Below are 23876 nucleotides of genomic sequence, written 5' to 3' on the forward strand. Positions count from 1 at the left end.
CCGCCTCGGGTGTTACAATAGTTAACCCATTTTGGACGGGAACCCCTTTTGGTGTTTTAAACATTGTTATAATTTAGCTATTGAAAAATAGCAGATCTATTGCTGCTATTTTTGAAAAATCGTGAAAATGTGGCACAAATCTTTGAATATATATTCTTTCAGAGCGAACGTTTTTAACTCAAATCTTTGCTTCTGGGGGGGGGGGGGGGGGGGTTCCTGGAACAACATATTTGTTGTTCCAGTGGGGGTCGACGGCCAAATACATAGATTTTTGGGGACCTTGACATGAAAAAGGTTGAGCACCACTGACAGAAAAATGTCAGGATTTAGAAGACATCTTTTTAGAATCGTCCTCAGGTCTAAATGGGTTAATAAGTATAACTCCTTTAAATAGAATGGTGACTCGTTTAGATAGAAATGGTAACTCCTGTAGATAGAAATGGTAACTAAGCGTAGAATAGCGGCGGCTCCTGTTCATTCATCAAGAAACACACACGTGAGATAATCTGACATAAAGTAGTGCCATGTAGCTCCATCACTTTAGTGACTGATATAAATAAATGAGGAGAGAAAGAGGATGATAGATTTTGGTTGGTGTTTGCAGTCCTGCTCCATTGAGGAAGCTGCTTCCTGGCTCTGCCTGTGTTTATGTATGTGCATTCATTGATCGAGTTAAATGAGCCAGTTAAGGTAATCATTGCCCACGGCAGCGAAGAGAGCAGTTGAGCAGATGAAATTGGCAACCGCGTCTCTGGGAAAAAAAAAAGCATACTAGAGATACCACACCAAACACACACACACAGCCTGTAAACTTTAGTTATTTCACTTTAATATTTGAATTGCAGAGACAGATTTTTCCATATGGGGAGAGTTTTGACAAAAAAAACACACGCCCACACACATACTGAGGCGGACATGTTTTTTGAGCCTTGGACATATTCGTATTTCCGTTCCACCGCGGAATGTCGCCATCTGCAAAGTCAACTCATCAAAAGACGTATTTGTAATTTCCCCCGCATCTGCTGTAGGCCTATTCGTGAAGTTAATTATTTATTCTGACGCCCAATTTGACAGACGGACTGAGCACGGCAGCACACAACACCCCTGTAGGCCTGCCCCGCTCATGAATATTTATTATGGAATCAGTCCGACCAGGAGACTCATTAGAATGTTCTGGAGATTGAGTACACCTAGCTCATACCCTCGGCCAGGTGGCCTTAAGTCAGAAATCTCTATGTTTGCAAGGTAGATTTATGCTCCATCTCTCTCTCCGCTCCGCCATCTCTCTATAGAACCAATGCGAACCCCCAAGCGTCTGAAGATAGCCGAGACCAGATCTCGTCTGATTGCCGTGGACTGGGAGTCGCTGGGCTACAACATAACACGATGCCACACGTTCAACGTCACCATCTGTTACCACTACATGACGGCCAACAACCACAGCAAGGCTGACTGCTTGGACATGGACCCGAAAGGTAACGTCTACTTTGCTGCAGTTACAATTACTTTAACCATATCTCTTGATAACATTGCAAATCCAACGTGTCCGTTTTGAATTGTAGCCAAGGCATGGTTTTATGTAGTACAGCGGTTTCAACCTCGCAGGCTAAGATTTCTATGTAAATATAACATTAATATTAAACAAATAATAATGTAAAAAGGGTTAGGTTTCATTGGAATGATTCATTGCATGATGTAAACGACTATGCAAGTTGTTAAAAAGCTCCTACCAGTACGTTGGGTTTAATTATGCAATGTACTTTTTGAACACAGCACCTCGCCACCTCGTGGGCAACTTGCCACCTTACACCAACGTCAGTCTGAAGATGATACTGACCAATCCAGAAGGACGCAAGGAGAGTGACGAGACAGTCATACAAACCGACGAGGATGGTATGACACACACACATATATGCACGCGCACACACACACACACACACACACACACACACACACACACACACACACACACACACACACACACACACACACACACACACACACACACACACACACACACACACACACACACACACACACATACATACATTTTAAGACTTTATTTATGTCCACACAAAGGGAAATACACAAACACACAAACACACAAACACACACACGCACACACAAACACTGTAACCAAACAGCCATTTCAAACACTATTGTGTGTCTGTTATCGCTTCCTAATCAGCCAGTGTGTCATCCTTTTTGTTATTCCTGTTATTTTTAAATTGTGTGTGTGTGTGTGTGTGTGTGTGTGTGTGTGTGTGTGTGCGTGTGCGTGTGTGTGTGTGTGCTCGTGCTCGTGTGTGTGTTAACAGTTCCGGGCCCAGTTCCCAGTCAGTCAGTGCGTGCCACTCCGTTCGAGGACAGAATCCTCTTGTACTGGAAGGAACCCGCTGAGCCCAATGGAGTCATCATACAATATGAGGTAATAATGATAACACTGCTGTTGGCGCTCAGATCCTCCTCTATCAGGTCAGGAGATCTAATCCCTTCATGTTGGCTGGAAGGGATAAATAATGCTCTGTCCTGTCCTCCCTTGAAAAGTACTGATAACGTGCCTTTGGGCAAGTCACTTGACCTCATTCACTTCCTATGGGTGGAGAAGTAAGAAAGTCCCCTAGCCTGTAGAGTGTATTAGATTGACCACCCTAGTGTCCATATTCTGCGCATACATTTGGTGAGAATTGGTGAACATTCAGTAACATTAGCAGATCAACAACGCACTGTGCTGCAACATTGCACGTTGTGAGATGGGGGATCCCAGTCAACTGAAGTATTCGGGAGTAAGTGATTAACACTTACACTGCCCAGAACGGAGATCTCCGTCTTTTAAATTAATCCCGTTGTCTGGATCTCCAGGACGGAGGACGGAGATTTGTGATAATTGTTTGATATCGCCGAACGATACACTACAGTCTGAGTGCGTCTGTTGCGCAACTTTCAAAACCACTTCCGGTTGGTGCGTCATCAAAAGTTTTCCCCCTCCATTATAGCAGACGGGAGGAAAAATGTAACACTAATATTTCTGAATCTAAGTCACTGATTTCGATTCTAATCAAAATCAGTGTTTTTGACGGTCCATCGCGGTCACGGTCCATCGCGGTCCCGTCGCTAGTCGGCGATCCTCCCGCGAATGTTTCGGTTAGATGCTGTGCTATCTGTACAACAAGATTGGAGTCACTGTGTCCCCTTGAATGTGCCTTTGAGCAAAGCACTTAACCTACTATACCTACTCCACTAGCTAACAGAAGACCTGGCGTCCCTATTTTGTCATTATAGGTGAAAATGTTGAAAAGAAGTAAAAATGGTTTCCACAATTAAAAAATGTTCAAACCTTTGTCATGATGAGGTATATAGAGCTGAAGTGCTTAATGGTAAACTGATATATGAAAATGTATGTGATGATGGTGAATCTTTTGTATCACAGAAAAAGAGTACAATGTCAGTACATTACATTGTATGGGCTCATGGCGTCTTTGATGATAGATGTCGGCTGTCAAACACGTTATTTTCTCCTCTACAGATCAACTATAGTGGTGTGCGTTCGTTCGATCCGTCGGTGCCTCTCCAGCGACCGGGCCTGATGGTGTCCCTGCCCTCTAACGCCACCCATAACCTGTTCTCCCAGCTCCACCCCGGTGTCACCTACCAGCTCTCAATACGAGCGTCCACCTCCAAAGGATTTGGACCGGCAACCACACTCAACGTTACCACTAACATTTCAGGTGAAATAGAACCTTTAATATCAAAGTTATGAAGCATACAATTGTCTGTTAAGTTTGCATAACCTGCACATGTTATAATCCGACTTTCCCTTGTTGGTAGGGTTAATTTAATATTAATAATTATTTATTATTATTTATCATATATAATGTAGATGTGAGATACGTTTGGCTGGCTAGTTCATAATGTTTTACTGAATCTCTCTCTCTCTCTCTCTCTCTCTCACTCTCTAGCCCCTACATTAGAGGAGTATGATGGGTCTGAAGCCTTTCTGAACGAAACAGCAACAACCATCACTGTCTTGCTCAAACCTGCTCAGGCTAAAGGAGCACCTATAAGGTACACAGTCATGCACTATATCATACTGTATCTGGAAACACTGTACACTGTACTTGGAAGCACAATTCCAAACACTATATACAGGCAGGAGTGTGTCCTTCTATTCTTATCAAAGTTACTTCCTACACAGCTTTTCCCCAATGAAGGTCATCTGACCGAAAAAACCTTGGCATTTGTTTATGAAAGAAACCTTCATTGTGTTCCAAGTGTTCCAGAACCTACTTTTCCGTTTTCTAACACCTCGGCCCGAGTATTGACTTCTTACACAGCAAAAAATAAATAAGAAATAAGATGTAAAAAAAAAAAAAAAGGATATTAACTGATGTTGTTTTCTGCAGTGCATACCAGATTGTGGTGGAGGAGGTGAACCCTCGGCGATCACGACGCCAAGCTTCCTCTGACTGCTACCAGGTGATTTTCCGCCTTCTTGGAGCTGTGGCAACTACTGTATTATGTAAACTAACCAACTACTGATAATGAATTAAAATTATAATTATTTCACTTGTCAAGCATGCATTTATTTTTAAATAATAGTTCTTTAGAATGTTTCATGAGACCAGAGTAACAACTACCTCAAGACAATCATGAATGTGAACTAAACAGGCCTGAATCTTAAGGTCCTTACACCCTGGAGGGAGATTTATTCACAAGAAAATACATGTTTTTGAACAGCTATTTGTACCATGAGTACATTCACACAGAACAACAAATATTACGCAAAGATAAAGCAACATAATGATTTCAGAACAAGGTCGATTTTTCACAGATGTATGAATGAGACATCTTTCATACAATTGTAATGCAAAAATATTTGCTGGCAAGTATTCAGCATTTTGGTATTATTTATTCACCCCGATGGCAGTGGTTAACGTCCTTTATGCTGCTCCTACCCTTGTCTTTATGCTGCTCCTACCCTTGTCTTTATGCTGCTCCTACCCTTGTCCACGAACAACCGTACACATGAATAACGACAACACACATTGTTTATCCAATCCTCCCAGGTCCCGGTGTCCTACCACAGCGCCTCCAGTGGCGGATCACCATATTACTACGCTGCCCAGCTCTCTCCCAGTAACCTGCCTGAGCCCCTCCCTTTCACCGTGGGAGACAACAGGACTTATCAGGTAACGGCGGCCTATTGGAACAGGCTAATAGCCAGGTGCCTTTTCTTTAGTTTACAAATGTGTGTTTGCACATGCAAGGAATGTGAGCTGGTACTGTAGCAACAGCAAGAAATCTATAGAATAGAATAACACGTTCTCAAACTGTATAGGCTGAGGCAGCACGACACATTTCGAGTTTGGAAATGAGAAATGCCACATGAACTGGAAAGGACAGAAGTTCGTACCGTATAGTCTTAGAAGAGAGCAAATCAAATAGAAAATTATAATAATTAAATGCATTGGACTGTGTAACACAAGCCCATTAAGAGTAAACACGAGGGGAAACGCCAAGCTCAGTTTGACTCAAACTGAAGGTCATTGATTTGTTCCAGTATTTACTGTCAAATTGAAGGAAGTCTACACAGCAGCTGCTATGTCTGGTACAACATTTATTTCCAGCCGTGTTTTAACATGGATCCATCCGGGTATACATTATACAGTCCACACTTCATGCCTCATGTTCACCGTTTGATCAGAATTGCAAATGCAGGTAAATTGAACATCCGACCCTCCTTTCCTCCAGGGATTCTGGAATTCTCCGTTGGCTCCCAGGAAGAACTACAACATCTACCTGCAGGCTGTTAGCAGCACAGAGAGGGTAAATATGAATTATTATGCATGTGCAGTGCATTTATATATTGAACACACTAACGCTACAGAAGCTGCTTAGAGGTTAGTACACAGTGAAATCCACATTAATCAAAATGCACACGCACTGAAACTAATTTTATTTATTCTCAAAATAGCACATTGATAAGTACAATCTCTAAACAATCCTTGACAACAAAGATCATCAAACATGTTCAATGGTTCAAAAGAGGTAAAAAGCTCATTTCAAACTGTAGGCTGTACCTGCCTATTGACAGGGTAAAATAAATGGTAAAATACAGAATATCGTCGGGCAGAAACCTTGTACGTCCAAAGAATAACCTGTGTTCCAATGGGTCCAATGTAGTTCATCATTTAGTCACAAGCTCTTGTTAATACTTTTGATTGATTTACCGCTAATATTTAATTAAACAAGCTCATCTGGATCTAAATAATGATGGAATAGATAGATGGAATGATCGGCAAACTCTATTTTCACTACTTGCGCACGACACTGTCATGCGTGGAAGTAGAGCGTTAACAAAAAAAACATAAAAAGTTGAATTATGGATACACAAGGTTTTTCCCTGACAGCGGCAATATACATGCATGTAGAATGACAGGCTAAGCGTGCTAAAACAAGTGCCTGCAAGCCACTGTATTTGAGGTGTTCTTCTGAGAGAGAAGGAACCCACACAACATGTAATAATCACACGCACTGTGAGAGGAGTGCCTTTTTGTCACAAGCACTGCAGTCACTAAGAACACACACTGTCACAGTGACTTTATCATTGCTGAAGTGGTTTCTGTATGGGCGGTGGTTCTCATCATTTTCATTTCAAGATCCCCCACATAGACATGTACACTATTTGACATATCTGAAAAGCGTTTGTGCCAGGGAACCCCATATAGTAACAGAAGATTTGACAATTTTCTTTTTTTGAATAGCTGATTTACAAGCTTACATGTCACATATGGCTTAGAATCTAAACCTTTCTTCATTTTTCTGGGGATCTCCTGGAACCCCTGGGGACCCCATTTTGAGAGCCACGTACTGCTGTATACCTGGGCTTCTGGCAAATGGTGCATTTATCTAGTGCCTTTATCCAAAGTGCTTTCCAATGTGCATTACATTCACACACACTTTCACTCACCGGCAGTGGAGGAAACCAAGCATGCAAGGCAACCTGCTTGTCAGGAGCAATTGGGAGTTAGGAGTCTTGCTCAAAGACACCTCGACAGTAACACTAGGGGAGCTGGGAATCGTACTGGGAACTTTTGTTCCTCTCTCTCTCTCTCTCTCTCTCTCTCTCTCTCTCTCTCTCTCTGAATGTTCTAGACCAGGGTTCCCCAATTATTATTTTTTATGGGGGGGGGGGTCCCAGATATAAATGGCATTAAATGGGGGTCAGTAGCCTATGCATGTCAAACTGGGCATCCTTTTCAAATGGGGTCTTGCCCTGAAAATGAATTTTCAGGGCAAAACCTCAAACTCGCGCGTGCGGACTCGGCCCCCAGCCTGGTACCCTAGTCAAAATATGGCTGAGGAAAATTAATTGGGGAACCCTGTTCTAGACAGATGCTAGGTTTGATGTTTTCCTTGTATCCTAGTTTCTTTGAAACACAACAGTATTCTCTTTGCACTTTACTTATGTGACCATTTATCCTGTCGTTTGTTAAGCGTTCATGCCATTGAATCTGATTTTGTACCTGTAATTCGCACTGGTTTGCGTTTTGCTAAATGCCTAAATTGTCTTTTTCAACCCAGGAAACGAAGACACAGTGTCTCAGGCTGGCTACTAAAGGTGAGGAAATAATATCCCTCAGTCAGGTCTGAATCACACATTTCAGATCTTTTTTTGTTTTTGTTTTACCTTTCGCCACTAATGCGGAGTCGCATTGAAACTGTGAAGATTCTTAAAAACAGCGTCCTTTTTGAATAATTATGTTCTACAAAAAAGTTTGACACATGTCCCCGTGTTTTATTTTATTTTTTGTTATTGTTACCCCGGGTTACCCTGACTTATCTTATCTTATGTGACGACTGACTAATCCTCTAATGAATGTGTGTTTTCCTGCTGTGACCCTGACCATTAATCTGTGTTTTTTCCTGAAGCGCCCTGTCCTTAGAAAATCTGTCAGGAGTGATATCACAGATCGTTCAGAGACAAAAATTTGAATATTCAGGATCTCTCCTTGTGTACGTGTATTCACTGTGCGTGTGAATACACGTGCACACGTTAGTGTTTGTTACAGAGACAAATTAATTTCTGTATTATGCATGATAGAGATTGTATGTGTGTACATGGTACACACTGTGCAGTCTAGGGAGTGCGTGGGGTTGTCTAAATGTCATGTTTTTACTAGCTGCCATATGCTAGTAGATTATCAGGCTGACTCTAAGAGGTCGGAGTGTAATCCCTAGACACACGCACACACACGCACGCACGCACACACACACACACACACACACACACACACACACACACACACACACACACACACACACACACACACACACACACACACACACACACACACAGAGTATAGTAGGGCTTTATACAGTAGAAATCAACGGATGAACTCGAGGGCACCACCAAGATGTTCTCATTGGAAACATTATCCTTTTGGCCATTTGGCTGTTAATACACACAGGATGGTTAGAGATATAACCGCAGAATGGTGAACAGGTTACGGTCCATTTATAATAATATCAGAATGGTATTTTGTCTGATTTGGCCTAATGCAGAATTAAAACAACAGAATCGCTTATGAGTAAAACTAAGCATTGCTATATTTGGATGTTGATTTTTTTGTTCTTCTCCAGTTGTTGTAAGCAAGATTACTGAACAAAACTCCCTTTGTATTAATATTTACTGTATGTTTGTATCAACTGTCAACCTTGTATGGCAGTTGGTAGTAAATGGTGCATGGTTTGATGTTCACACTGCGTGTCTTGAGAGGAAACGGTGGTACCAGAGAGAGGAAACGGTGGTACCAGAGGACACCGTGGCATAGTTGTACATCTGCTTTGGATTTCCCATCTAATCACAGCCTTAAGATTCACTGGAAGCTTGTGCTTATTGGAGCAGGTGGGTACTTACTGTAGCTGTAGCCAGTGGGAAGGACTCGTCTGTGTGTTTTTCTAGCCCCAGGGAGATGTTGGGATGTCGGCCTGAGTGAGGCCTCGGGACATGTTCTGCCTTGACGGAAGCTAACAGAGCCTGGAGGAGATTTCCTCTAATCGAAGTGGAGGATACATTAATGGATAGAGGGTCAGCCGGGGTCAGCCATGTCTTTGGTGGCGGTAGTGGGTTAAGCGCTTGGTGGTCTTATTAGGTCATTTGCATCATAGTGCCTTTGCAAATGCCTCAGGGAGTGTCTGTGTGCTTGTACTGACCTGGATAATGTTTAATAGACATTAAGGGCTGCTCCAGTCATTAACCACATGAACCCTGGCGTCCCTATTCTGGGTTTGTCATAATATAAGGCAAACATTCGGCCAAAATAGCAGATCCGCAAACAAATCTTGTAGCTATTTTCGGGCAATATATTTGATATATTTAAAAAAAAAAAAGAGGGGGACCCTGGTCATTGAAGTATAATATACTTTATAGTATAATATAATTATAGTAGGCTATAATATACATATAGTATAATAGTATAATAATATATATTAAGTATACGGTAATATACTTCAAGGATTGGGTTGTATGTGGAGATCAGGCTCCTCTGGTGTTTTCTTTTGTTTCATTTTGTTTTGTTTTGTCATCTCTGTGAAGCCAAACATTTCCCTTCAGACCAGTCTCAGAGCAGTATAATAACTTTGTGCAACTGGAATACACGATTTGGTTCTCTTGCAAACACACAAACATAATAAAAAACATTCCACCACCAGTGCTAAAATAATAATCAGATGTCTGGAAAAGCAATGTAACACATTTCAACATTAAAGCCTGATTTAGACTTGGCTGCGCACTCGTGTCGCACGGCCAAAATGGCAGATATACAGTACGAGCCCCCAAACACGCCACGTTGTAACTCTTGTAGATTGGCTATTTTCAGGGCTCATGCAAAAAAACGCATTGTTGAAGGATAGTAGGAGACTAGTCAGTTGTAAGCAAAATAATTACAGCTTTTTAACAGTGTAGGCCTATATGACTAGCCTTATAATAATAACAATGATAATAGTATGTCTAGCTTTTGCACATATGATTTTAGTCTATGCGGTGCGCATGGGCCAAATATATACCTCTAGCCTATACTATTACCCAAGCTCTCTAAAACTAGACTTCCACACCACCGTGTGATAATAATCTTTAATGAATAATAATAACACATTTGGTTTCCCCACTTATTTGATGGGCTTTAGAGCAGGGTGTAATGTGAATTCTCCTAAATGGAATGGCAGTGGATTTTGACGGGGAAAAGATGTCTGGGAGACTTGGAATAGGATTAGTGTGGCCCATACAGGCTATAGAACGTCAGGATAGCCTTGCACTGCTTTTACATAATGAAGTATGGAGGCTTTAGTCTGAAGCACCACTGTGTCAGTGCTGCTGTGGAACGGCTTTAGTCCATTTAGGCCTGACGTCGAAATAAAAATAAAGAAGTCTTCTGAAAGAATATATATTCAAAGATCTGTGCCGCATTTTCACGATTTTTCAAAAAATAGCAGACCTACAAGCTCGTAGCGCGCCACTCGGTGGCGCGCTATGAGCTTGTAGGTCTGCTATTTTTCAATAGCTAAATTATAACATAACGCTTAGTTAAAACACCAAAAAGGGGTTCCCGCCCAGAATGGGTTAAATCTCAAAATATCAAGACGGAGATGTACAGAGAGATTGCGATTATCTTGTATTTAGCATTAGAGACGGATTATTATTGTGATAGATGTGTTACATCATGAGTGGTTGTGTATTTGTGTGTTGGATTATGATAATACGTCCTGATGTTGTTGGTGTTGCACAGCCTGAACTCTCCTTGCTCTTATGAGATTAGATCAGCGAGGAGAGTTTAGGGATCGTGGAAACAGATGCCCTCTGTGTCACACATCACACACAGTCAAATGATCAGTGTCCATTTACCCTTTTGTAAGTCTAGAGAGTGTACAAATGGAAACCAAACGGACCCTTAACCCATTTTGACCTGAGATCAGATTCTAAAAAATGTCTTCTACATCCTGACAGTTTTCTGAAAAAGCTATGTTTCTATGTCAGTCGTTCTTCGATTTTTCAAAAATAGCAGACCTACAAGCTCGTAGCGCGCCACTCGGTGGCGCGCTATATGAGCTTGTAGATCTGCTATTTTTCAATAGCTAAAGCATAACGTAACGCTAACACCAAAAGGGGTTCCCGCCCAAAATGGGATGAGGGTTTTATTGTGTAAGGTGCTCATATACAGTAGAACTCCCTGAACCTTTGCCAGGATGACTCCTGCCTCTGTACTGTATATTTTCTGTTGTCGTGCTAGCTAAGCGCATTTTTAGACAAGCTACTGTCTAAGTTATGGATAGGATCAACCCATTTCATTTACAAGCCGTTATTAGTCTGCTGTGGCTCAAATGGCTATAGATTTTCTTTCACCAGAGAATTTAACATCGAGTTAAACCTCAGTGTTCTGTGCTGTTATTTATTCAACCATAGCATGCGCAGCTGATTGGATATTTATGTCAAACTTACTGGTATACCGTGAGGTTTGCATAATCATAAGTCTGTACCTGACAAAACGCAAAACATGAAAATTTCAAGTTTAGAAGAGGATTTGTTTTTACAGGAGCTGTGTCAGAGCAGAGATAACTTGACCGTCCATTTACTGATCATTACCTGTAATTTGATACCTTTTAGAGAACATCCATAACCCATTGAGACCTGAGACCAGATTCTAGAAATGTCTTCTAAATCCTTATCTAAAATCAAAGTTTTCTGAAAAACCTATATTTCTATATCAGTGGTGCTCAAACAATTTCATGCCAAAAATGATATGTAATTGGCCACCAATCCCCATCTGAAAATATGTTGTTCCAGGGACCCTCCAGAAGAATATGTTGTTCCAGGGACCCTCCAGAAGCAAATATTTGAGTTAAAAACGTTTGCCGTGAAAGGATATATATTAAGATTTTCACACGTTTTCCCGATTTTTCAAAAAATAGCAGATCTACAAGCTAGTAGCATGGCACTCGGTGCCGCACTATGAGCTTATAGATCTGCTATTTTTCTAAAACTAAAGTATAAAATGATGGTTAAAGTGGTTAAAAGCTGAAGCGACACAGATGCGCTCCAAGTTTCATGTCCGCCATCACGCAGACGGTGGTCGTGAATCCTTCACGGTGCCTCATGCTTGGCCATGCTCGTGGTGGGAGGGAGAGACTGACGGCGAGGGCAATCTGTCGCTGCACCAGTTACTCCCACGGGTTAGGCAGGGCGCCTGTCAGCAGAGGGATCATGTTGGACTGGGGAGGAGTACTGTAGGGTGTTCCCTCGCCCACGCTATGTCCTCCTGGTGAAACCCCTCGCTGGCAGGTGAACCAGTAGCCGGAAAAAGCACTGACAAGATAACACACACACACACACACACACACATACACGCGCGCGTGCGAGCACGCACACACACACACATACATGCGCACGAGCACGCATGCACGCGCGCACACACACGTACACACACACACACACACACATGTGTAGGGAATTCAGGAATTGGCATATCGAAAAATAATTAGCTACTACTAAAAGTCTCCAAAACACCAACATAATTCTGGAGGCGATAAAGTGGCATGCCATGCTGGTGGGAGCTGAGATTGTAAATGCCCGTTGGATAACGACAAAGGCCATGTTGGCCTAATGATAATGTCTGTGTGCCGGTGCCATGTTTCCAGACAGGCCAATGGAGGCGTGTGTGGAGGAATGAATCCTCCAGGGGTGTCTGGGAGTGTCTGGGAGCTTTAGGGCTGGTTGAGTAGGGTGAGCGCTCCCGCGGAGAAGCTGCTGAGGTAGAGTTGTTCTTAAATGGACCGGGACCGTCTCCCAGGAGGAGAGGGCTTTCTGAAACAGATGGCTGCCTGGGCGGGCAGGGACAATGGCGGTCTTCCCTGGCCTTTTCTTCACCCTGGTCCCATGCAGCTCCTTGACAGAGGGCAAGCTGACAGCCAATGACCCAGTCAGCAGTGCAGATAATGTTCCATACTGTATATACTGTGCTACAGCTTGTCCTTGGAGCAAGAGGCAGTAAAGAAAAACCACACTGTGGTGGGGGGCGGAATATGAGGATGCTTTTTTGAGTGTGACTATTTTTTTATTTCATTTACCGTTTTTACGATGTAACGTTGAACTTCTGCTGCAGGAAGAACGCCCCCTGTTGGGCCTTCTTGATTATGCAGATGATGTTACGGACGGTTCATTGGATGTTGAAGGATTCGGCATACAAGGTTGCCAGTAAACTTCAAACTACTGCACAGTCTGGTTCATACTGTATACAGCCATTACGCACATCAATTAGCATGCGTCTCTGTTAAATGCACATAGACTCAGGGATTGGATTAATGGCACGGTCAAGTACCAGGGACATATTATTTCCTTTTTAAGTGCACACCCCTGCTTTTAGCAGGTGAGCTTTAACACTGACTGTAGTAGGCTACTGATACCTAAGTGCACAGCGTTTTTCTTCTGCTTCCAATGTTCAGCAAACAACAGCTCTCAGGAAAAAAAAAGAAAGTAATACAATGAAGGTATAGATTACAAGTGACAAACGACACTTTACACAATTACCTTGCACATTTCCCCCGATTTTCACACACTCTGCATGAGTACGATTTTGACATCCTGCTGAGACACCACTTATCTGTGATTTGTTGTAGCAATTTTCAACTGAAGCCCCTTTAAATATCCTCCCAATGCTTATCGCCCATGTAGCTTTGATATTAACGGTTTAGGCCTACTGAAGAGTGAACATTGAAAGAATGATAACGCTGGATTTGTAGCAATATTTTATTTCCACTCGTGGGCACTTTATCTCCCAGCCAAACCGAGCGCATACGGGAAGGAATGCAAAATACTGCTGCCAAGTGGCTGCAGATAGTGAGTGATTACGACTGTGGCAGTGAGCAGAATCGCAGGACCCATGACATTTTTAATACGTTTTTCTTTTCTGGATGCCACTAACTTTGCCACAGATATGTATTTAGCTGCCGGGCTCAAATTAATTTCTATTGTCATCTATGAGGCTATGAGGCCTCCTAAAGACCCATTTTTATAGAATAGCCTTTGCATCTCCCTGATTTGTATCTGTGTTTGTTATTTTGCATTTTCTATTGTTATTTCTTTTGCACCTGTGATGTATTCTGTTATTGTTGTCTGACTGTTCAAAGCACTTTGTAACTTTGTTTAAAAAAGTGCTATATAAATAAAGTTTTATTATTATTATTATTATTCTTCAAATGACAATAATGACCCGTGTTTTTGACCAATACCAGGTGCTACAGAGGAGCCAGAGGTCATTCCAGACCCTGCCAAGCAGACTGACCGGGTGGTGAAGATCGCTGGCATCAGTGCTGGAGTACTGGTCTTTATATTGCTGGTGTTGGTAGCCATCCTGCTGGTTAAAAAGAGGTGAGTGATTGATTGCCCGTGCTTAGTAAAAAGCTTTTAATGCCTGCTGAGTGCCAACGCATTCATCACAACACAACAAATGCACACAAAAAATCACATGCACACCCTTGTGTTGCTCAGTGCTGTAGTATTGTAGCTTCACCATCCATCCACCATAAAGTTGATCTCCCTTCAGAACATACAAAGACATGTTCTTGTTGTGTTGTTCAGTGCTGTAGTACTGTAGCTTCACCATCCATCCACCATAAAGTTGATCTCCCTTCAGAACATACAGTGCTGTAGTACTGTAGCTTCACCATCCATCCACCATAAAGTTGATCTCCCTTCAGAACATACAAAGACATGTTCTTGTTGTGTTGTTCAGTGCTGTAGTACTGTAGCTTCACCATCCATCCACCATAAAGTTGATCTCCCTTCAGAACATACAAAGACATGTTCTTGTTGTGTTGTTCAGTGCTGTAGTACTGTAGCTTCACCATCCATCCACCATAAAGTTGATCTCCCTTCAGAACATACATATTCACGTCCTATAGTTTTTATTTATTTTCATGTTGAAGTCACAACATAGCAAAAGCTGTTTTTATTGAATGACCAAAATTAGATACAGTACATTTTGTTTTGTTTTTACTTTCTTCTGTATGAGATCTGACCAGTTGCAATCTGGTGATGTGCTCACTAACATTTAGCACACTGGAATTTATCTGGGCAAAAGACTTTTGTGATGACATACACAGATCTTTTAGATGGATGAACCAACACAAGCGTTCTGACGAGTCACATCATTTGCTTTACATCTGGCGAGGCAGGCTTCACATGCTGGAGTTTGCCTTGGTACTGTATTGTGAACTCACGTAACAATGATGTTTTACACTGGCACAGGGCTCCACCATGTGGCCACTTACCACACCTACAATGAGAGTGACCCGGTCACACGTTCTTCCACCATACAATGCAAAATCCATAAGGATCTGAGTTAAATTAACATTCAGGATTTTACAGAGGAGCTGTATTTATTCCAGAACACAGGGTATTTCCACTCCACTGCAACGTCTCACAGATAATTCCCGTACTCTCTGTGGCATTCAGCTTTGAGGAGATCAGAGGCCGTGTTTCAGACAGCCGTAGCTGAGGTAGAGAGGCCATCTGGGAATCGGACGGTAGCCCATTTGACCCGATATGTTGAACTGTCCCTGGGTAAGATTATTAAGCCCTAAGAGCTCTGCCCTCTGAGACTATAAAATACTCCCTTTCACCTGTGTCACAGTCAATGGCCGGTCTAGTGTCAAAAATCAACAAGCTCCAGATATGATTTGAGTTTATAGGTCTGCTATTTTTGCTGAATATTCACCCCCAGAATAGGGACGCTACGCTAGGTAGGGTACATTCCTTCAGTGAAACAACATTTAATGGCTTCAAAGTTCAAACTAAAACTAAATAACAATAGCTCCATAATGCAGCTGTCTTCTCTTTTAAACTGGTGTCACAGTGACTCTACACACAATGGCAGTCTGACATTCAGATTTGAAAATGGATTTTGTTCAAATCATTTATAACTTGCACTAACGCTGAGTTATCATAATGTAGGTACACACTGTATCTGAATTTCAAGATGGTGTTCTCCAGAAATAAGCTAAATATTTAGCCTTGTTGAGTTTAGCCTATTCTTCAATGTATTATTAGGCAATAATCCAAAAATATGTGTGTATATTTAAAATCGTTGATGCTCAGCACTATGTAGGACATTAACAGGCTACAACATAACAGGACGACTCTTTGATATCTCACCCGTCACTTTCAGCATTTTTTAATTTCTATGAGTAGCATGAAGACGAGATGAATTATCACAACTGGTGCTGGTGTGAGTGTAAATGTTCAAGTCTGTTCATCTTTGCGTGCGTGCGTGCGTGCGTGCGTGCGTGCGTGCGTGCGCGTGCGTGCGTGCGTGCGTGCGTGCGTGCGTGCGTGCGTGCGTGCGTGCGTGCGTGTGCGCTGTTGGCAACTATGTGATGATAATGAATAGGGCCATTGTTCCTCCCTACGCGACCTTTCAATTAGACCGTGGTGATCAGAGCCAGGTTCTCTCATTAGAAAGACTGTAATTATGAATTCATTGCCCCCTGAGTCACACACCAGCATGTGTCATCCACTTGTCTCATCAAGGGTCCTGAAGAAATCTTTTGTTCGCTGTGATTGACAGCTGACACCCCATAACCACATGAACTCCAGCTTCTCTAGACTCATACTGAGTATGCCATAGTAGGAAAATAATCAGGAAAGAAACAGCCAATCATTTGGCGAAAATATCCAAACATTCGGCAAAAGCAAACCTCTACAAGCGTAACGTGTGACCCTTTGATTGTGCAACATTTCCATTACGCATACTGTAGCTGCGAATGGGAAAACCAGACACTTATCCAACGATTCTGGGTTGATGAATTTGCGGCGGTACTGTAGGAGGTTTCAGCAGGACAGTGATGACAAGAACGTCACCGGAAGGGGGTCAGAGCAAGCACCTAAGACCGCCGTGTCCCAATTACAGCCACTCACGGTCAATCTCAGTCAATTACACCTAATTACAGTCCCATTAAGTAGTGACGGCAGCGACCTGCGGTCACAAGGCTACTGTCACGTACTGACTGCTTCCTTCCTGACCCCACACACCTCTACATTTTATGTCAGCTCTTATGGTGAATTTTAACAATGGGACATGCCTGTTTCTCACTGTGAAAGTTTGTGCCACTTCATTTTAACGTCTGATAAAGGGAAAGCACTCCCATTTTTAATTATATTATGATGGCTCTCTTTCTTTTGTCATAGTTAAGTGAACAGCAGTGACAGAATCCATTTTGCCTTTTTTCCACGCATGGCTCTGCTGTCAAACGGATCATTTAAGCCAGCGTGTGACACTATCAAGTATATAGAGTTGAAAATGTTTCAGAGTAAATACTGGCATGATTGGCGTCTCTCCATTTAGGTCTCAGACATCTCTAATTGCGTCTACCAATTTTAGTTTTCATAATGTAAGAGTTCAAGATGACCTGGTCATCTCAGTTCAGGCGCACACATGATTTTTAAAGGTATAACGTGTCAAAGGAATTTTTGCAAGCTTAGGTTGGCACATGAATGGATATTTTGTTTTACTTGTTACTCTAACTCTAATCTAATCTGTAACGTGTACATTGTACAAGATGGCATTCTCAGCATTGACAACATGGAATCAGAAGTCTCATAACGTATGCAGAGAGGCAGTTTGTTGGTTGGCAACATCCAGTTAGATCTTCTGATCAGATCAAATTTTTTCGACGTTTGTGGACGTCCAAGGCACCCAACATGTGCTCCTCAAAGTCAAATGGAGGCTGGTTTATGACAACATAATAACCTTTGTTTAACTTATGATAACTGCATCGAGTCACAAAATATGATATCTGCATGTATAGAAGCAGAAAATGTTCCACTTGTGATTAATTAAGGGTTTGATTTAGTGTATATGTTATGTTTGTATGGTATATGTTGAATACATATATTTAGGTTGGCAAAATTAACTTTTATTTAAGAGGGTTTTTGTTTCTTCTTTTTTTTAACGCATAGATTGAGTTTTAACAGCACAATTTCCATTGTGAATTTAGCTCTCACAATGGATTTAGATTTACCACTAAGCATTTGGGGAAAATATCTGAAGTTTCAATATTACATTGAAATCATGTGCACACATCATCATGACTTAGTTTTATTTACTGTGAAATGTTCTGGGGAGATCAATCTTCATTTTCATTGAACTTGTACAACTTTAGACAACAATACTGCATCTTTAAAATGGTGGGACATGATGACATCACAGTGACATCATGCTTGTTTTACAGGAGGTGAGCTGCATGCTGTCTTAAAGAGACAGCTTTGTGTCTCTTGACACAATCTTTACCGGCTAATAGGGATGATGACACACGATTGGCTAATCGTGACTAAATCTCTAAATTGGGCCTTCCAGTTAAAAGGCAGCTTTAAATGCATGGATGTTTTCAAAAGATCAAAGAAAATTAAAGAAAGTAATAATGAAAGGCTTGCATGTTTTAAGTTAATATAATGAAACCTTTTTGTATTTTACTAATACTAATCATCATAGTTGTATATATGTATATGTATTCATATACATATTACTTTATTAAGCTCATATATTATATGAGTTTTTGTTATGGTGTTATTTATTTAACTTGAATATAACGTAGAAATTGCCAATACTATTAATAATATCAATAATATTAATTATTAATGATAACTCCCTGCATGAAGGTCAAATTGTAGCCCTGGAAATCAATCAGGATTATTATTTTATTATTTCTGTTACTGCTGTTGCTGGTCGGGACAGGACGAGGCCTGTCCCAATTTGCATATTCATGACCCTTGTGTCTCATTCTTTGCCTTCTGATTGGCTCACAACCCCAGGAGGACCTACTATTCATACTCTTATTACCTGTAAGTAAACAATCAACAATCAGCTCACCCGGCTGCTGTTATCTTATTGGGCAAATTAGTGGCTAGTTGTTTTCTTTTTTCTTTTCTTTTCTTTTTTTAAAGATGCAGTATACTTTTTTCAAGACAAACACATTTTCAACTGTGATCAACCAACCAACCTGCCAAAGCCATCCTCATTGACACCTAGCCAGGGCTGGGGTTAATTCACTTTCATTTCAAAACCCTTTAGGATTCCTTTCTTTAAATGTGCATCGCAAGGCGAAATATCGACATACGTTTGTGCCATGTCATGTTATCCAACCTGTCAAGGAGGAACACTTACCATTGAGTGCTAAATCGTTAAAAGGGAGCAACAAAAACGAACAAATAAAAAAAGAAAAGTGTCTCTGTACACTGCTCAATGTTTGAATTGAAAGTGAATGGACAACAGTCCTGGTGTTCTCTACATGCTCCAAAGTTGCTCCTCTGATGTAGTGAGAGAGGCCGATACTAGGCCAGAGCTGGCTGTATACTCATATAGGGAGCCACAGCAGGCAGACACGGCCCCCAACAGGCCACAGTGGGAATAACCAGCCTGAGAGTGTTATCATTTGAAAAAAGAATGCTGCACTTGTGATCTGTAGCTCTTTGTGTGCATGTAGTCATGTGATCATCCATCCGCCCATCAACTCACAGGTACCATGGCGACTTCGGTACACATGCTCGGTGTCTCTTTCCTATTGGTGGATCTGGTTCCTGTATGGGGGTCTTCAGGTGTTGTTGGGATAGTTGGTTTAGATCACAGCCACAGGTTCTCAACGTTGGCTTCGGGGACCACCAGCGGTCCTAATGGACCCTTTATGCGTCTGTCACTAAGAGGGTGTACAATATGAAATTATGTAGATCGGGACCACCAATCTACACTGTAAAATCCATATGTTAATATAATTCTGACACTATACTAATGGAACCAAATGGACCCGCTGGGGTCCAAACAGAGCCCCTGGTGGTCCCCGAACCCGACGTTGAGAAACTGCGATTCTTCTGTGGGGGTCTACCCAGGTCTCTGTTCAGCTACATGTACCTTTTCAGTAGATGAAGCTGTGTTTCTACCGAGTGTGTGTGTGTGTGTGTGTGTGTGTGTGTGTGTGTGTGTGTGTGTGTGTGTGTGTGTGTGTGTGTGTGTGTGTGTGTGTGTGTGTGTGTGTGTGTGTGTGTGTGTGTGTGTGTGTGTGTGTGTGTGTGTGTGTGTGTGTGTGTGTGTGTGTGTTGTGTGTACATGCATGTGCGTGTGTGTGGTCTTAAAGGTGAAGATGGTGTGTTTGGGGGTCAAGAGGTAAAACAAAACAAAACCATAGCATGCTCTTGTCTGTTGGGACACAATCAGAGCCGTATATTTGATCAGTTTTTGCAACTATCTTAAACAGAAGGGCTGTCTACAAATCCTCAGTGAAATCACACCGTATGATGATGTCCATCTGTGACCATTTTGCATCCCTATTAGTAAACATTTGGGTAAAGCTTAATGTCAATAGCAATATTTGTTTGGTGCAAATGTAGTATGCAATACATGAAGTATTAATTTGATAGAGAGGGGGGGGAGGTAAGATTATAATTCATAGATCCAGCGGCAATTTAGTTTAGATAAATCTTTGGGATGCCAAATGCCACAGGGGCAAGCAGCTCCTTTTGAGCAGGTGTGGTGATCATTCACTGTTAAGGATGTTGACCTAACTGATGTATATGTATGGCTCTGGATTCAGCTACAGTTCCTGCATGGCCTGTCATGCTTGAGGTTTGAAGTCCTCTAGAGTCTCTCCTGGGAACCTCCTGACTGCTCATTCTCAAAGTGTTTATCATGATGCTACTTGAAAGGAGACAATGACCTTTTCAGTGTTTTAGGCTTATTTTTCTACAAGAGGTCTTGGTCACACTGTGGATTAAAAAGTGTCTTCATTGACTGCACTGCTCGCATTGGTAGCATTCTTGAAGTACAGTAGAATGCTTACGTTAATAAAGCAAAATTACACTTTGGTAGAGGTTGTATAGTTAATTTCCTTGCCATGATATAGGAATTTCGCTTTTTCTTAAAAAAACAAGAAAATCCTTATTTAACTTATCCTTCATAAGATTATTTTCCACAGTTTGACAACTGCCTCTGAGGAAAAATGATTGACTATATTATAAAATAATTGAAATCAGCAGGTATCCCACAGTAGATACCCTTCTCCTCCCAAACAATATGAGTGTGTTGATGTCCTAATCTTGGGCCCTATAACACCTCTCATGCATCGGTAACACCTGTATGCTGCTACAGTTGGGAAATGGTTCTGGTTAGTCAACTGCCGATCAAAAGTGAGTCCCCTAATATAATAGCTTTCTGTTTTCTCTGGGATGTTCCCAGCAAAAAAAAGGTCACAGTAGGAAAACAAAGGTTTGTTTTTCATTCCTAACCATTTGACCGTGTAGAGGTTTTCTTCTAATAGCAGCTCTATGGTACCATGGATGATAACATGCTTTCCCTGTTCTATAGGTACCTCACCCTGCTCTCTTGGCTATTATTTGGTTGCTATTTGTTCTTTGGTTGCTACGCAGTTGAATCCTCAGTGTTAATTCATCCATTTGTAACTCTTGAGTGTGTACAAATGTAGGGTCCATTTGGTTACATTTGTACATGCTCAGAATTAACCACTTAACCACTTTTGTAGAGGTTTGGGTTGTGTAGTTACCTTGCCATGATGTAACTCCAAATGTGGACAAGAAATCAAAAATAATTTCTCCAGTGATTAGAAATTGATAATTCAAAATATGCTCCTCATTGACTTACATTGTACGCTGAAACAGCTCTCAAAGTCACTCTTTTAGTACGTAAACAAACACAAACAAAGTTGTTTCAGACAATATAGAGCAACACCAAAACTCATGTGGTTTTATTTCTTCATAAAAATGGTAACTTCCTGTTGATTTTACTATATGAAGATCTGGATCCGGATCCATGGATCCAGTCCGGGTTTTCTTCTGAATAAAAATGGACAAATCAACAGGAAGTTACCATTTTTATGAAGAAATAAAACCACATGAGTTTTGGTGTTGCTCTATATTGTCTGAAACAACTTTGTTTGTGTTTGTTTACGTACTAAAAGAGTGACTTTGAGAGCTGTTTCAGCGTACAATGTAAGTCAATGAGGAGCATATTTTGAATTATCAATTTCTAATCACTGGAGAAATTATTTTTGATTTCTTGTCCACATTTGGAGTTACATCATGGCAAGGTAACTACACAACCCAAACCTCTACAAAAGTGGTCTTACCCTTTAAACCCTATCGTGCTTTGTTGACCAGAATCCCCCAGGGCTCTGTATGTCCATTTTCTCACTCTACACCAAATCTCTTCGCTGAATAAGCTCATCTACAAGCTGACTATGCGTCGCCATTTTTGACAAAATAATGTTCGCCCACAGAATAGGGACGCAAGGGTTCAAGTGGATGAATTAATATTGAGGAATTGCTGTGTATTTATCCTTCTATGGTTGAACCCAATAAGTGTTGGCTATCCTCTCATCTCCCCCTCTCCTCTCTTTCTCTCCCCCTCTCTCCTTTTTGCCGGGGATCAGTAGCCTGCAGACCCCACCGTATGTTAATCCCCCCCCCCCAAGCCAATGCTTGTAGGCAATTCAAAACTAGACTCTTCTTCTACGGTGAACAGGGCTGTGGTTTGCAGGCTGGGTGATGCACTTACGTGTGTGTAGTGTACTGTATTCTGTGTGTGTTGTGTAAATGTGTGTCTGTTTACTCCTGACAGGAAACTGGCGAAGAAGCGCAAAGACGCCATCGGAACGACGCGGCAGGAGATGACTCACATGGTGAACGCCATGGATCGTAGCTATGCCGACCAGAGCACGGTCCATGGAGAGGACCCTATGGCTGTGACCTTTATGGACTCTCATTCCAACTACAATACAAACAGATGTAGGTTTTCTTTGATTTGTTTTTTTAAGTTTAGCTATTTAAGACAAAGGCACAGTATACACACTTCACAGAGAAGGAAAAGGGGAGGGGGTTATGTTGAATAGTCATAAATATCGCAACTTTCTTATTTTCACTCTGCAAACGGTACTCTGTGATTTAATGAATTAATACATTTTATTTATTCATTTATGTCTGCATGCAGCATGTCTTAAGTCTAAACCCTCAGTTGCCCTATTCTGAATCTAATTTATTCTATTAACATCTTAAAATTACTATACTTTCTAGGAGTTTTAATTTCTATTCTCCATTTACTGTCTTCTTCACTGAGACAAGTTGACCTGTAATATCTTTCTGGCAACACTGCCATGTGACAACGTCTAATGCTTCATTTATACACTGTCTTACGACTCTGTATAAATCAGTCTTATGTAAGGTTGGATTCACACGGGCAGACGCAAAGACGTGTTGTGAGTTGATTTGGAGCCGCTACATGCATCATTGCGTCTTTGCAACGTCATGTCGCTGGCTTCCATTGACAATGAATGTTAGACTGCATCTTTTACATCTGCCCGTGTGAAATGCATCATTAGGCTTAAGAGTCTACATAGGCTACAGAGGACCTAGATATTTGCATCTGGTCATTTTTGGAATTAATGTTCTGTCAAAGATAGCGGGTTGTGTCCTGTTGCTGTTAGGAACTATTTGTCATCCCGGTTGAAGTATGTGTGAAGCATGTCAGAAGTCTTGCGCTATTCAGGGCTTAAAGTTGTCAGTCCTGAGGATTTCATAGGCGTCATTTCATGAGATCAGTGCAGATTTGCAGTCTTGGGATTGTTTTTGCTTTAAGCCCTGGCTATTTCTCGATCATCTTCCTAGTTTTCCCGCAGTTGAACAAACACTGCCTAGACTGCCTGTTCCTCACCCTGTTTCTTCCAACAGTGCCCAACGATCCTCTGGTGCCCACAGCTGTGCTAGGTGAGACCACTGGCATGGTTAGACATGTCAACCCACCTCCCTGACCATACTGTAGCTCTCA

At 41.6% G+C, this 23876-nt stretch overlaps 1 protein-coding gene across 4 annotated transcripts in view; it reads left to right on the forward strand.

The window, feature by feature from the left end:
• Positions 1 to 23876, forward strand: part of ptprk (protein tyrosine phosphatase receptor type K) — a 149189-nt gene that overhangs the window by 105574 nt on the left and 19739 nt on the right. For 2 of the 4 annotated variants that reach the window (XM_079525893.1, XM_079525894.1), the window contains exons 10-21: positions 1293 to 1475; positions 1774 to 1893; positions 2319 to 2428; positions 3527 to 3728; positions 3960 to 4065; positions 4404 to 4476; positions 5067 to 5189; positions 5752 to 5826; positions 7585 to 7621; positions 14287 to 14422; positions 18863 to 18892; positions 22674 to 22840. In XM_079525893.1, the coding sequence (XP_079382019.1) occupies positions 1293 to 1475; positions 1774 to 1893; positions 2319 to 2428; positions 3527 to 3728; positions 3960 to 4065; positions 4404 to 4476; positions 5067 to 5189; positions 5752 to 5826; positions 7585 to 7621; positions 14287 to 14422; positions 18863 to 18892; positions 22674 to 22840 (1362 nt within the window). The remainder of the gene's footprint in view (positions 1 to 1292; positions 1476 to 1773; positions 1894 to 2318; positions 2429 to 3526; positions 3729 to 3959; positions 4066 to 4403; positions 4477 to 5066; positions 5190 to 5751; positions 5827 to 7584; positions 7622 to 14286; positions 14423 to 18862; positions 18893 to 22673; positions 22841 to 23876) is intronic. The other 2 variants (XM_079525895.1, XM_079525896.1) reach the window with 1 other exon arrangement.

Source organism: Electrona antarctica (assembly GCF_951216825.1).
Source record: "Electrona antarctica genome assembly, chromosome: 17".
NCBI lineage: Eukaryota > Metazoa > Chordata > Actinopteri > Myctophiformes > Myctophidae > Electrona > Electrona antarctica.